Source organism: Rhincodon typus, chromosome 4 (genome assembly GCF_021869965.1).
Source record: "Rhincodon typus isolate 14 chromosome 4, sRhiTyp1.1, whole genome shotgun sequence".
In the NCBI taxonomy this organism is placed as follows: domain Eukaryota; kingdom Metazoa; phylum Chordata; class Chondrichthyes; order Orectolobiformes; family Rhincodontidae; genus Rhincodon; species Rhincodon typus.
In genome coordinates this window covers 82672284-82684997 of record NC_063335.1, presented here as the reverse complement: position 1 = coordinate 82684997, position 12714 = coordinate 82672284, and the positions used below count along the sequence as shown (strand labels likewise).

At 39.9% G+C, this 12714-nt stretch overlaps 1 protein-coding gene across 1 annotated transcript in view; it reads left to right on the top strand.

The window, feature by feature from the left end:
* Nucleotides 1-12714, top strand: part of gra (granulito) — a 96577-nt gene that overhangs the window by 75697 nt on the left and 8166 nt on the right. Inside the window, exon 6 of the mRNA XM_048596065.1 lies at nucleotides 924-1036. Within this exon, the coding sequence (XP_048452022.1) occupies nucleotides 924-1036 (113 nt within the window). The remainder of the gene's footprint in view (nucleotides 1-923; nucleotides 1037-12714) is intronic.

Here is a 12714-nt window from a genome sequence, read left to right as displayed (position 1 = left end):
TATAAGAGTAGAAAAACCAAGTTTGTTACAAGGCATGAATTTAGAAATGTTGATTTTCAGAGGGACTTTAGTATTCTTGTACAAGAAACAGCCAGCATCCAGGCATGGTAAACAATTAGGAAGGAATGTGACATTTCCCCTTTATTGTAAAAGGGACTGAAGTACAAGAATAAAAAAAAATGTGCTATGATCATATGGGAGTTTTGAGAGACCACACTGGAGTACTGCAGGTAGTTTTGAATGGTGCCCTTTGGCTTTCTCCTGCTCCTACACATTGTTAAAAGAGAGAAAAAAAAACAGGATTCCAAGCTACTGAATGTGTTATTAGGAGAGAGTCAAAGAGATAGACTTTAAATAGACTTCAAGGAGGGTCTGAAGAGGGGGATAAGGTCTTCAAGAGGCAAAAAAGTCATGTGACTTCCAGAGCATGGGAAATAGGAAACAAAAGGGATGATGGAAATTTCACTACTTAATAAATATATTTGAATGTACTCCTGTAGCATTCCTATTGCCAGGCTGATATTGTAAATGAACTTGATTGGTACATCAAGTCTTAAATTTAGGAATTAGATGGTTATGTAGCAGCATTCTTTATTTTCAATACTGGAATACTTCTTGCTACTCGTATCATATTTGGTATTCTGCAAGTTCAAAATCAAAATCAATCCAATCTCCAGTAGTGAAAAGCCCGTAAAGAAAAAGCCTCAGTAGATCAACTAATTCCTGCAAGAGTTCAACCAAAAATCTTAATTTAAGGCAACATTAATAGTTGGGAACAAGCAAGGTGCAGTGACAAGTGCAGGTTTTAATGTGACTCTTTAATATGCCCATAATTCCAGTGGATAGTTTGATGAAATGCAAAAATCTGTTGATAAATTAATAAGATGTCCAGTTTTGTTTACCCATTTCCATTTACATTCCAGATGCAGAGAGGATTACATACAGCAGAGAATTCCTGATGAAAATTGCTAGCCTGCCTATTTCAAAAGAGAAACCTGAGTTTTTGCCGTCTCTTCCTGTGGTATTAGAGAGGCCAGTAAGTTGTACATTTTGGATAGTGATTATTGTTGGTAGATTGCATTCTTTGCAGTTGTGCTGAAATAATATTCACAATTTTGATTTCAGTTTGTAAATAAGAGATTAAGAAATTTTAAAAGAATTTCTGTACCCAGCTGCTGTACACACAAAGCAGGATAAATTCAACTGAGCCAATTATCACTCCATCGGTCTATTCTTGGTTGTAAAGTGATGGAAGGAGTCATCAAATATGCTATCAAGCAGCACCAGCTTGGCAATAACCTGCTCACTGATGCCCAATTTGGGTTCTGCCAGGACCAGTCAATTCCTGACCTTATTATAGCCTTGGTTCAAACATGGACAAAACAGCTAAATTCTAGAGGTGAGATGAGAATGACTACCCTTGATATCAAGACTGCATTTGAAAGTGTGTGGCATCAAGGAACTGCAGCAAAACTGGAGTCAATGGGAATTGAGAGAAAAGTCTCCACTGGTTGTACTCATCCTGGCACAAAGGAAGTGCTTGTGGTTGTTGGATGTCAGTCATCTCAGCTCCAGATGATGCTTTGCAGGAGTTTCTCAGGGTAATGTCTAAGCCCAACTATCTTTATTTGCTTCAATCACTCTTCCTGTATCATAATGTCAGAAATTCACTGAAGTCTGCACAATGTTCAGCATTGTTTGTGACTTGTCAGATACTGAAGCAGTCCCACGTCCAGATGTGGCGAGGCCTGGACAATAATCAGGAAAGTAGCATGCAACATTCATGCCACACAAATGCCAGGAAATGATCATCTCCAATAAGAAACATCTAACCATTTCACCTTGACATTTCAATCGTGTTACCATCACTGAATCCTTTATAACCAACATCCCAAGAGTTACCATTGATAAGAACCTGAACTGAACTATACATATAAACATAATAGCTATAAGAGAAGGTCAGAGGTTAGGAATTCTACAGGGAGTAACTCTCCAGAGCCTGTCTACTACCTAAAAGGCAAAAGTCAACAGTGTGATGGAATATCCCTGCTTGCCTGGATGAGTGCAGCTCCAACAGTCAAGAAGCTTGATACCATCAAGAACAAAGCAGCCCACTTGATTGGCACAATGTCACAAATATCTATTCCTTCCAGCAATGTTCAGAAGCAATGGTGTTATCATAGAATCACAGAATCCCTACAGTGCAGACAGAGGCTATTTGGCCCATCAAGTCTGCAGTGACCCTCCGAAGAGCATCCTATCCAGCCCCCGTAATCCTGCATTTAGAACAAAGAAAGAACAAAGAAAGTTACAGCACAGGAACAGGCCCTTCGGCCCTCCAAGCCTGCGCTGATCCAGATCCTCTATCTAAACCTGTCGCCTATTTTCCAAGGATCAGTATCCCTCTGCTGCCTGCCCATTCATGTATCTGTCTAGATACATCTTAAATGATGCTATCATGCCCGCCTCTACCACCTCCGCTGGCAATGCGTTCCAGGCACCCACCACCCTCTGCGTAAAGAACTTTCCACGCATATCTCCCTTAAACTTTTCCCCTCTCACCTTGAAATCGTGACCCCTAGTAATTGAGTCCCCCACTCTGGGAAAAAGCTTCTTGCTATCCACCCTGTCTACACCTCTCATGATTTTGTAGACCTCAATCAGGTCCGCCCTCAACCTCCGTTTTTCTAATGTAAATAATCCTAATCTACTCAAACTCTCTTCATAGCTAGCGGCCTCCATTACCAGGCAACATCCTGGTGAACCTCCTCTGCACCGTCTCCAAAGCATCCACATCCTTTTGGTAATGTGGCGACCAGAACTGTACGCAGTATTCCAAGTGTGGTCGAACCAAAGTCCTATACAACTGTAACATGACCTGCCAACTCTTATACTCAATACCCCATCCGATGAATGAAAGCATGCCGTATGCCTTCTTGACCACTCTATCCACCTGCGTTGCCACCTTCAGGATACAATGGACCTGAACACCCAGATCTCTCTGTGCATCAATTTTCCCCAGGGCTTTTCCATTTACCGTATAGTTTGCTCTTGAATTGATCTTCCAAAATGCATCACCTCGCATTTGCCTGGATTGAACTCCATCTGCCATTTCTCCGCCCAACTCTCCAATCTATCTATATTCTGCTGCATTCTCCGACAGTCCCCTTCACTATCTGCTATTCCACCAATCTTACTGTCATCTGCAAACTTGCTAATCAGACCATCTATACCTTCCTCCAGATCATTTATGTATGTCACAAACAACAGTGGTCCCAACACGGATCCCTGTGGTACACCACTGGTCACAGTTCTCCATTTTGAGAAACTCCCTTCCACTACAACTGTCTGTCTCCTGTTGCCCAGCCAGTTCTCTATCCATCTAGCTAGTACACCCTGGACCCCATGCGACTTCACTTTCTCCATCAGCCTACCATGGGGAACCTTATCAAATGCCTTACTGAAGTCCATGTATATGACATCTACAGCCTTTCTCTCATCTATCAACTTTGTCACTTCCTCAAAGAATTCTATCAAGTTGGTAAGACATGACCTTCCCTGCACAAAACCATACTGTCTATCACTAATAAGCCCATTTTCTTCCAAATGTAAATAGCTCTTATCCCTCAGTATCTTCTCCAGCAGCTTCCCCACCACTCATGTCAAGCTCACCAGTCTATAATTTCCTGAATTATCCTCGCTACCCTTCTTAAACAAGGGGACAACATTAGCAATTCTCCAGTCCTCCAGGACCTCACCCATGCTCAAGGATGCTGCAAAGATATCTGTTAAGGCCCCAGCTATTTCCTCTCTTGCTTCCCTCAGTAACCTGGGATAGATCCCATCCAGACCTGGGGACTTGTCCACCCTAATGCCTTTTAGAATACCCAACACTACCCCACTCCTTATGCTGACTTGACCTAGAGTAATCAAACATCTATCCCTAACCTCAACATCCATCATGTTCCTCTCCTCAGTGAATACCAACGCAAAGTACTCATTAAGAGTCTCACTCATTTTCTCTGACTCCTCACATAACTTCCCTCCTTTGTCCTTGAGTGGGCCAACCCTTTCTCTAGTTACCCTCTTGCTCCTTATGTATGAATAAAAGGCTTTGGGATTTTCCTTAACCCTGTTTGCTAAAGGTATTTCATGACCCCTTTTAGCCCTCTTAATTCCTCATTTCAGATTGCTCCTACTTTCCCAATATTCTTCCAAAGTTTCGTCTATTTTCAGTTGCCTAGACCTTATGTATGCTTCCTTTTTCATCTTTGCTAGTCTCTCACAATTTCACCTGTCATCCATGGTTCCCTAATCTTGCCCTTTCTATCCCTCATTTTCACAGGGACATGTCTGTCCTGCACTCTAATCAACCTCTCTTTAAAAACCTTCCACATATCAAATGTGGATTTACCCTCAAACAGCTGCTCCCAATCCACATTCCCCAGCTCCTGTCGAATTTTGCTATAGTTGGCCTTCCCCCAATTCAGCACTCTTCCTTTAGGACCACTCTCGTCTTTGTCCATCAGTATTCTAAAACTTACAGAATTGTGATCACTATTACCAAAGTAATCCCCTCCTGAAACTTCAACCACTAGCCAGGCTCATTCCCCAACACCAGGTCCAGTATGGCCCCTTCCCGAGTTGGACTATTTACATACTGCTCTAGAAAACTCTCCTGGATGCTCCTTACAAATTCTGCTCCATCTAAACCCCTAACACTAAGTGAATCCCAGTCAATGTTGGGAAAATTAAATTCTCCCATCACCACCACCCTGTTGCTCCTATATCTTTCCATAATCTGTCTACATATTTGGGCCTCTATCTCACGCTCGCTGTTGGGAGGCCTGTAGTACAGCCCCAACATTGTTACCGCACCCTTCCTATTTCTGAGCTCTGCCCATATTGCCTCACTGCTCGAGTTCTCCATAGTGCCCTCCTTCTGCACAGCTGTGATATCCTCTTTGACCAGTAATGCAACTCCTCCACCCCTTTTACCTCCCTCTCTATCCCACCTGAAGCATCTATAACCTGAGATATTTAGTTGCCAATCTTGCCCTTTCCTCAACCAAGTCTCAGTAATAGCAATAACATCATATTCCCAGGTACTAATCCAAGCCCTAAGTTCATCTGCCTTACCTACTACACTTCTCGCATTAAAACAAATGTACCTCAGACCACCTGTCCCTCTGCGTTCATCATTTGCTCTCTGCCTACTCTTCCCCTTAGTCACACTGACTTCATTATCTAGTTCCTCAATTATCTAGTTTACTGTGGCTAATCCACCTAGCTTACACTTCCCTGAACACTACGGGGTAATTTTTAGCATGGACGATCCACCTACCTAGGACTTTTGACTGTCTGCAAACTCACTGCAGAAATTCACCAGGCCATCTTAAAACAGCACCTTCCAAACCCACGGCCGCTTCCATTTAGAAGGGCAAGGGCAAAGGCAGCAGTTACCTAGGAACACCACCACCTAATTTCCCCACCAAGCCATTCACCATCTGAACATGGAAATATATCACTATTTGCTCAGTATCATTGGATCAAAGTCCTGGAACTCCATCCCTAATGGCGTTGTGGGCCTACATTCAGCACATGGACTACAGGTGGTTCAAGAAGGCAGCTCACCATCACCTTCTCAAGGGCAACTAAGGATGGGCAATGCCCACGCCCCTTGAGTGAATTTTAAAAAAGTGTATTTTGTGGCTTGCCACTTCTAACTGTCCTTCTTAGAAATATTTTTCGGTATGTTTTGAAATGTACATTTGAAAGTAGGTAATCAAAAACATGACAGGTGCTGTGATTCAATAATTGCCCACCTTTGACTTATTTGAATTAATCACCTGTTCATTCCAAAGTAAATCTAATTTTCTGTATTTTCAGCTGACAGTTTTCTGCAAGAACCACTGTAAAATAAGAATTTCACCTTTTAAAAAAGTTTGTAAAGAGTTTAACACTTGTTTAAACGGTCTTCTACATTAATTGTGGAGTTTGTAACAGAAAGTATTTTGAATTAATCTAGAAATAACTGTTAGCAATTAATATCTATTCAAGTTAACAGAAGCTTCCAAGTGTTTGGATGAAATTGCGCTCAAGTATTGAAGATTTAATTATGCTTTTTAATGTAATTATTGCTGGCATGGGTACCAAAGCAGAATCTGAAATTTGTAAATAGTTCCCCCCACCCCCCACCAAGTTCCCCACATCAAATATATTGCATTTCTCAAAAAAAAATCTAGAAACTTCAAATTATTTGTAACGATCTACTGTAAGTTAGTTTTGAACCACTAGAATTTAATCCAAAATATACATTTAATTCAGAGCTTCAACTGATGTTGTAACTGGTTGAGCAAGAATAATGGGAGCAGGAAAACCTGCCATGATGTTAGTACATACCACATGGCCAAGGAGTAGCACCATAGGAGAATGTGATGTAGCTGCGTCATATCCTCAATAAAGACATTGTTGTGCGCACATTGAGGCAAAAATCATACTTGACAGCTATCAAAGCTGTCCTCAATTGTTTGGCATTGTGCTTATTCCAAGCTCTCCCTATTAACATACTACAATATTTGCCAGTTTCCAATTCAGATTATTCAGTCGTGCCAATAATTTCATTACTTAAACATATAAACAAGATCTAGAAAAAATACTTCAGATGCATCAACTAAGTGATAGCTTACAGTTAAAGCCTATGTTCTCATAATTATTGCATCTTCTGCATACCCCATAATTTTTATCCTGCAAAATTGGCTAATATGGAGGTAAAAGAAAGGGTGCTAAAGCCATAGCAGATCTTATCAATTCTAACTTTAAAGTTGCATTTTCATACTTTCTCACAAATCTGTAGGTCATTAATCTGAATTCTTCTTAAAAGAGAAAAAATTAATAGAATTGCATTTGTTCTGATGTTGAAACAATTGTCAAAAGCTTGCTGACTTGATCAAAAGTATCTATTGCTCTCCTTTATACATCAGTCAGCTATAACATCATCAGATGCAAAATATAAAAATGCATTTTTTGATTCAACTTTTGATACAGTATCTAGTTTAGAATCAATTCTGTATGTTAAGAATGGTTTTCTCCAAGATGAGCTTTAATTAATTTTTTCCACCTTTTACTGGTTACTACTTGACTTCAACTAGTTTAACTCCTGCCATTTGAAAATGGTTAAGATCAATGTGCTAATTCATAGTCAAGTGAGAATCCTTGGTTGTGAAGTACACATTTGTCCTCTACTATCTGACACCCTCTACGTTGCAAAGTATCTTGTACCATACCTCTAATCTTGTGTGGTATCCCTCCTGAACCAAGTGGTTTTAATTTATCAGTTTCATGCTTTTCTGTGGCCTCAATGGTCTCTTAACATTTGTTTTTCTTTCATTGATATAAAACAAGGCATAAACAGACAAGATCTAATGTTGTAGCCTTTGGTTTTCCTTACACCAGTCCTGCACAGCACGGCAGTGGCACTTGACTTGAACTGAAGTTCTTTACTTCTAATTTTTCCAGCTTGTAACTGAATGTGTTTTTTGTTTTTAAATTTTCCCCTTGCCTACTCGATCTGAACTTTGCCTTGGAACTACTCCCTCTATCTGCTTTGGAATAACTAACACTCCAGTTCTAAGATTTCCCAACTCTTTCACTGCAGCATGTGTTTTACCAGGTCTAAAATGCTTTTAATGTTTGACTATAGATTCATCTTTATAGAATATTACCAGAAATTTCTCTGCTGCAGGGTTCTTAAAAGTTCAGAGATAGCAAGAACTGCAGATGCTGGAGTCAGAGACAACACAGTATGGAGCTGGAGGAACACAGCAGGCCAGGCTGCATCAGAGGAGCAGGAAAGTTGATGTTTCGGTTTGGGACCCTTCAAAAATTTCTGAAGAAAGGTCCCGACCCGAAACGTCAACTTTCTGCTCCTCTGATGCTGCCTGGCCTGCTGTGTTCCTCCAGCTCCATACTGTGTTGCCTCTAACTCCAGCATCTGCACTTCTTGCTATCTTTGAGTGATTTATAACCCCACTGCGAAGCCTGTTCCAAGGCTGCCCACTTTGAAGAAGTTGTCCTCCTCCCTCTGGAAAGACCTCAGTGGATCTCTCTCCCACTGCAACTTTCTGGTAATCTCCCCTGCCCTGAAACTCTTCAACCTCATACTCGAGCAAACCCAGTACTACAGCCGCATCTCCTTTCTCAGTACTTGCCTACGGAACTGGATCATCCCCAATGGACTCCAAACAACATTCAGGCCATCCCAATTTGGCCCTAATTGCAACGACCTCAACCTACAGAACATCCAGAGCCTCCAAAAATGGTTTTCTCTATGGATCTTCAAGTACATGCTCTTAACAATGCACTACAATCTTTTGGCACTACAATCAACCTTAACCCATTTCTTAAAAGTCAGCTGTTTTGGCTGTTGTCTATCACATGACCAGCCTTTTAAAAAACCTTTATCCGAGAATTCTGCAAACCTGAATCACTTGTCATCTAGCTGTTAGATGAAGCAATGCCCACTGTTGGCACTTTATTGAATGATGGATCCTCACCATAGCTCATCATGGAGAGAGAATCGCTGTCACTCGGCAGCTTGGGAAAGTGCACTGATTTTCAAGCCCCATTATTCCTAGAGTCATTACAAATATTAAAGAATTTATAAAATTACTCCATGTCCTCAATTTTCTGTCTGATGAACTCTGTTTAATAGAAAATACTGAACCGTTTACTGTACTTAATAAGCAATAACTATTTATTACAAATAAACTGTTCTAACTACAGGTAAAGAAAATATAGAATTCCAAGTTGACAATTTATCTTAAATAATACACCTTCTTAAAATCATCAACTTTTCATGGGCAGTTGAGTACCTTTCAGAATTCAGTATCACTTGCTGCTCTTCGATCATGCTCTTGATTTTCCCTGAGACCCTTTTGCTTCATCCACTCTATCTTTCAGGATTAATTTAGATGTAATTAATGCTTATCCGATCTGTTAATTGCAGAATGATACTTTTACTTACCTATGCCTTTGCTGATAATATAGGAGAGAACCAATAGTCAAAATGTTGTCTCAGTAAATCTATTTGAGAAACATAAAAGAATATTTTCCATGGTATTATTCAAGTTTAGTGTGCATCTGTCTGATAGTCGAGATAAAGTTTCATGACATGAATAATGGTACTACCTTAAATGTGGTAATCATTTTAAAGAATATATACATGAGCCTCAGAGGTAAGCTGTGATGTCACTCTGACCTCAGTATGTGTTGGTGTTCTACTAAAAAGTTGGAACCTATACAGCTCAAAGCATGCTGCTCCACAGCCTTAACATCATGTACTGCAACAATAAAATTAATTTAAGACGGACCCATGCTAAAACACAATGAAACATGGTAGCAGTGTGGAGATATCAATCTAAGGTAGACATGGTGCTCTCAGATGAATCTGAAGAATCATAAGGCAAGATTGATCAACCAAGGGAGGGAAGAATGAACAATGAGATGAGAAGATACTCAGAAGATTTTCTGAATGTAGTAAATTGCCAGGTTCCTTTAAATGAGTTGAAGCAGTTGAAGACTAATTTAAAGTGAGGTATATTTCAAAACGGAAATATGTTTCTCACAGCTGAGCAGCCTCTATCTCTTCCAAAGCCCTTTAATGCTTTGAAATGCCAATGCAGGCACTTAAATTAGAGTTGTGAAAGATGCAGTTTCACAGATATATATTCATCCCTGGTTTCCATTTGAAGCATCAACAGCTCCAGGCCAGTACTTTCTTATACACAACGAACCCCCCATTACCAATGACATCCTTATCTGGCAAGCAGTAGATGAAACTTTAGCAGACTTTCAGTCAGCCTTAGTAGCATACAATTCTCATTTTTGCCCCAAGATGATCCTCGATGTCAAATGTGCCCACTTCATCCAGTTATCTCAACAAAAAGAGGGATTGGCAGAGTCTTTTATGAATAATTTATTTTGATTGACCAATTCATATATTTATGGGGCATTGAAGGATGAGCATATTCAAGCTATAATTGAGGCTGGAGTCCTCAGTGATAGGTATTCTGGCTTTTGCAGTCTGAAGACAACTTATCATTACAGCAAATGGTCCAGCATTCTCTGCAGGCCAAGCAAAGAGTGCATAAACAGTATGTGTTTCAGTGCAAACCTGAGGTTCAGTCCAATCCTGTAGCTTAGCTAGACACAAAAATGTGCACCTTGCCCAACAAGAATCAGACCACAGTTGAAGAAAAGGCTGGAAAGGCCATTTAAATTCCTGTACACCTCATACAAAACACAAACTAAATGTGATGTTTCAACAGAACTCAAAAACGGCACCATCCTGGACAAAGCAATGTGCTGACCCAGCACCTCATCTATCACCTTCAACAAACATTTCTTTCACCATTGAAACATAATTTCAATACTGTGTGCCCTTTACAAGCAGCATCACAATAACTCACCAAGTCTCCTTCAACAGCATCTTCCAAACCCACAAACTTTACTACCTAAAAACACAAGGGCAGCAGATACTTAGAAACACCATCACTTTCAAGTCCTCTTCCAAGCCACATAACATCCTGAACTGAAACTATATCCAGAACTGTTACTTCATTGTCACCAGGTCAAAATCCTGAAACTATACAATCATTGGTAAAACATATTGCTTTCAGCTTTGGTCTCCTTAATTAATTAACATCTTGATTCGGAACTATATCACTGTTTCTCCATTGCCAGGCCAAAATCCTGGTGCTCCCTTATGTGGAGCACAGTATGTGACCATACATTCCAAGGACTGCAACAATTCAAGAAGACAACTCACCATACTTCCTCCAGGGTAATTACGAATGGACAGTAAATGCTGGCCTAGCCAGGAGTGTCCCCATCCAATGAATGGATGAAAAAGAAGTGTTGATATTGTGGTCCAAAGAAACAGTGTAAACTACAAGACTGCCCGGCATGGGGAGTCCAATTCTTTCAACGTGGCAGATTTGACTACTCCCAGCTGGGTTGCAACACAAAATCATCTTCCAAAGTAAATTAAATAGATCACCTTAATAACAATGGAGAATCCTGCAAATAGAAAAAAGATGTAGTAATGGAAACCATGCACTTCCATTGCCCATTGAGGTTGTTAGACCTATAACAGTACTTGACAACTGGGATCATGATTTTTGGTCATTAATTTTAAATGTCAACAATTTTAGGACCAAATTTATCTTTGATTTGGGATCATTGTTATTGACCTGGCCCCCTATTATGAGGAGGCTTTACATACAGCACGTTCGATCACCACATACCAGGATCCAGGCTCTTAGAGGTAATAACCTTCCAGCTCAAGCTCGGTTTGAAGCATCACTCATCTACATTGATAAAGATTTTAAAAGAGATTATTTATCTCTTAAGGAATCAGATAAAGCCCTTGTTAAATCAGATCTATGTGCAATTATATCTTCTACAATTGACCCAAGACTTTTTGTGTCAGAGATGATTTCTAAATGGATGATGACTTTAGCCTATGCAGGAACATGAGCATTCATGTGAAGAAGGTTAGATGACATTTTGAGAAATTTTTCAACAGCTTTCTCCCTGACTGAAGTGTCATATCAAGAAGAGTGGATGATATTTTGTGAAGACTGTTCTCAGCTTTTCCAAAAGTCTAATCAGCATTATGATTCCCTTCTGTGTTAGAAAAGGATGAACGTCTTTCTTACTTAGATTACTAACCAGGATAAGCATCCAAGGAGTGCACCTGGGAGCATGTTTCAATCAGGACTAGTTCTGTTATTTTCAGAAATAGACCCTGTGATACCTGACTTTTCATTTCTTGATGCAAGCAGTATATCAAAATTGCTCTGACATTTTTCCAAATCAAAAAAAAATTCTTCACCTATCTAGTGGTAAAGTCAGAAATGGCAGGTCAATGGCATCTTAAGTTCATGTACCATAGTTTCAATGTTAGGATGAAGAGATGAGTGAATTATCAGGACGATTGCAGAATTTGAAGAAATAAATCTAAAGGGATCCCCTATGACTTCAAAGAAAGAACAAAGAATTATGCCATGATTGCAGCACAAAAGAGATCATTTCCATGTCAGCTCTCTAAGAGCAACTCAACTTGCCCACTCCCTTACTTTCCTCCTAGCTTATCAAAAAAAATACGGTATAAACAATTGGAAATCAAGGTTGCAGATGGCATATCTAAAAATGTGAAACTTAAAACCAATGGAAAGTTATTATCTAATCAATTAACCAGTCAATTGGAATTCACATGCAATTAATACCTTGAGCTTTAATAAGAGGTTAAGCTGTGGGGTTCTTAAGGTGCAGTGATGTTGCCCTTACCTCTGAGCTAGGACCTTGGATTCAAGTCCAACATGTTCCAGAGATATGTACTAATGTCTCTAAACAAGTGTTTAATAACAGCCTGTTTAAAAAAAAAACACTCAAAGAGTTTAAGATGAGGGCTTTTGTGATGCAGTGGAAGTGTCTCTATCTCTGATTCAGGAAGCTTGGATTCAAGATGCACCTGTCCCAGATGTGTCACAACATGTCTGAACAGGTTGATTAAAATTAAGTATATTTGAATAATTTAGGGATGCAAGTGGTACATGACTCATGCAATAGTGGTAGTATCCCTACCTTGGTGTCAGAAGACCCAGGGTTCAAGTCCCACTTTCTCCAGTGGTGTATCATAATACATCTGTA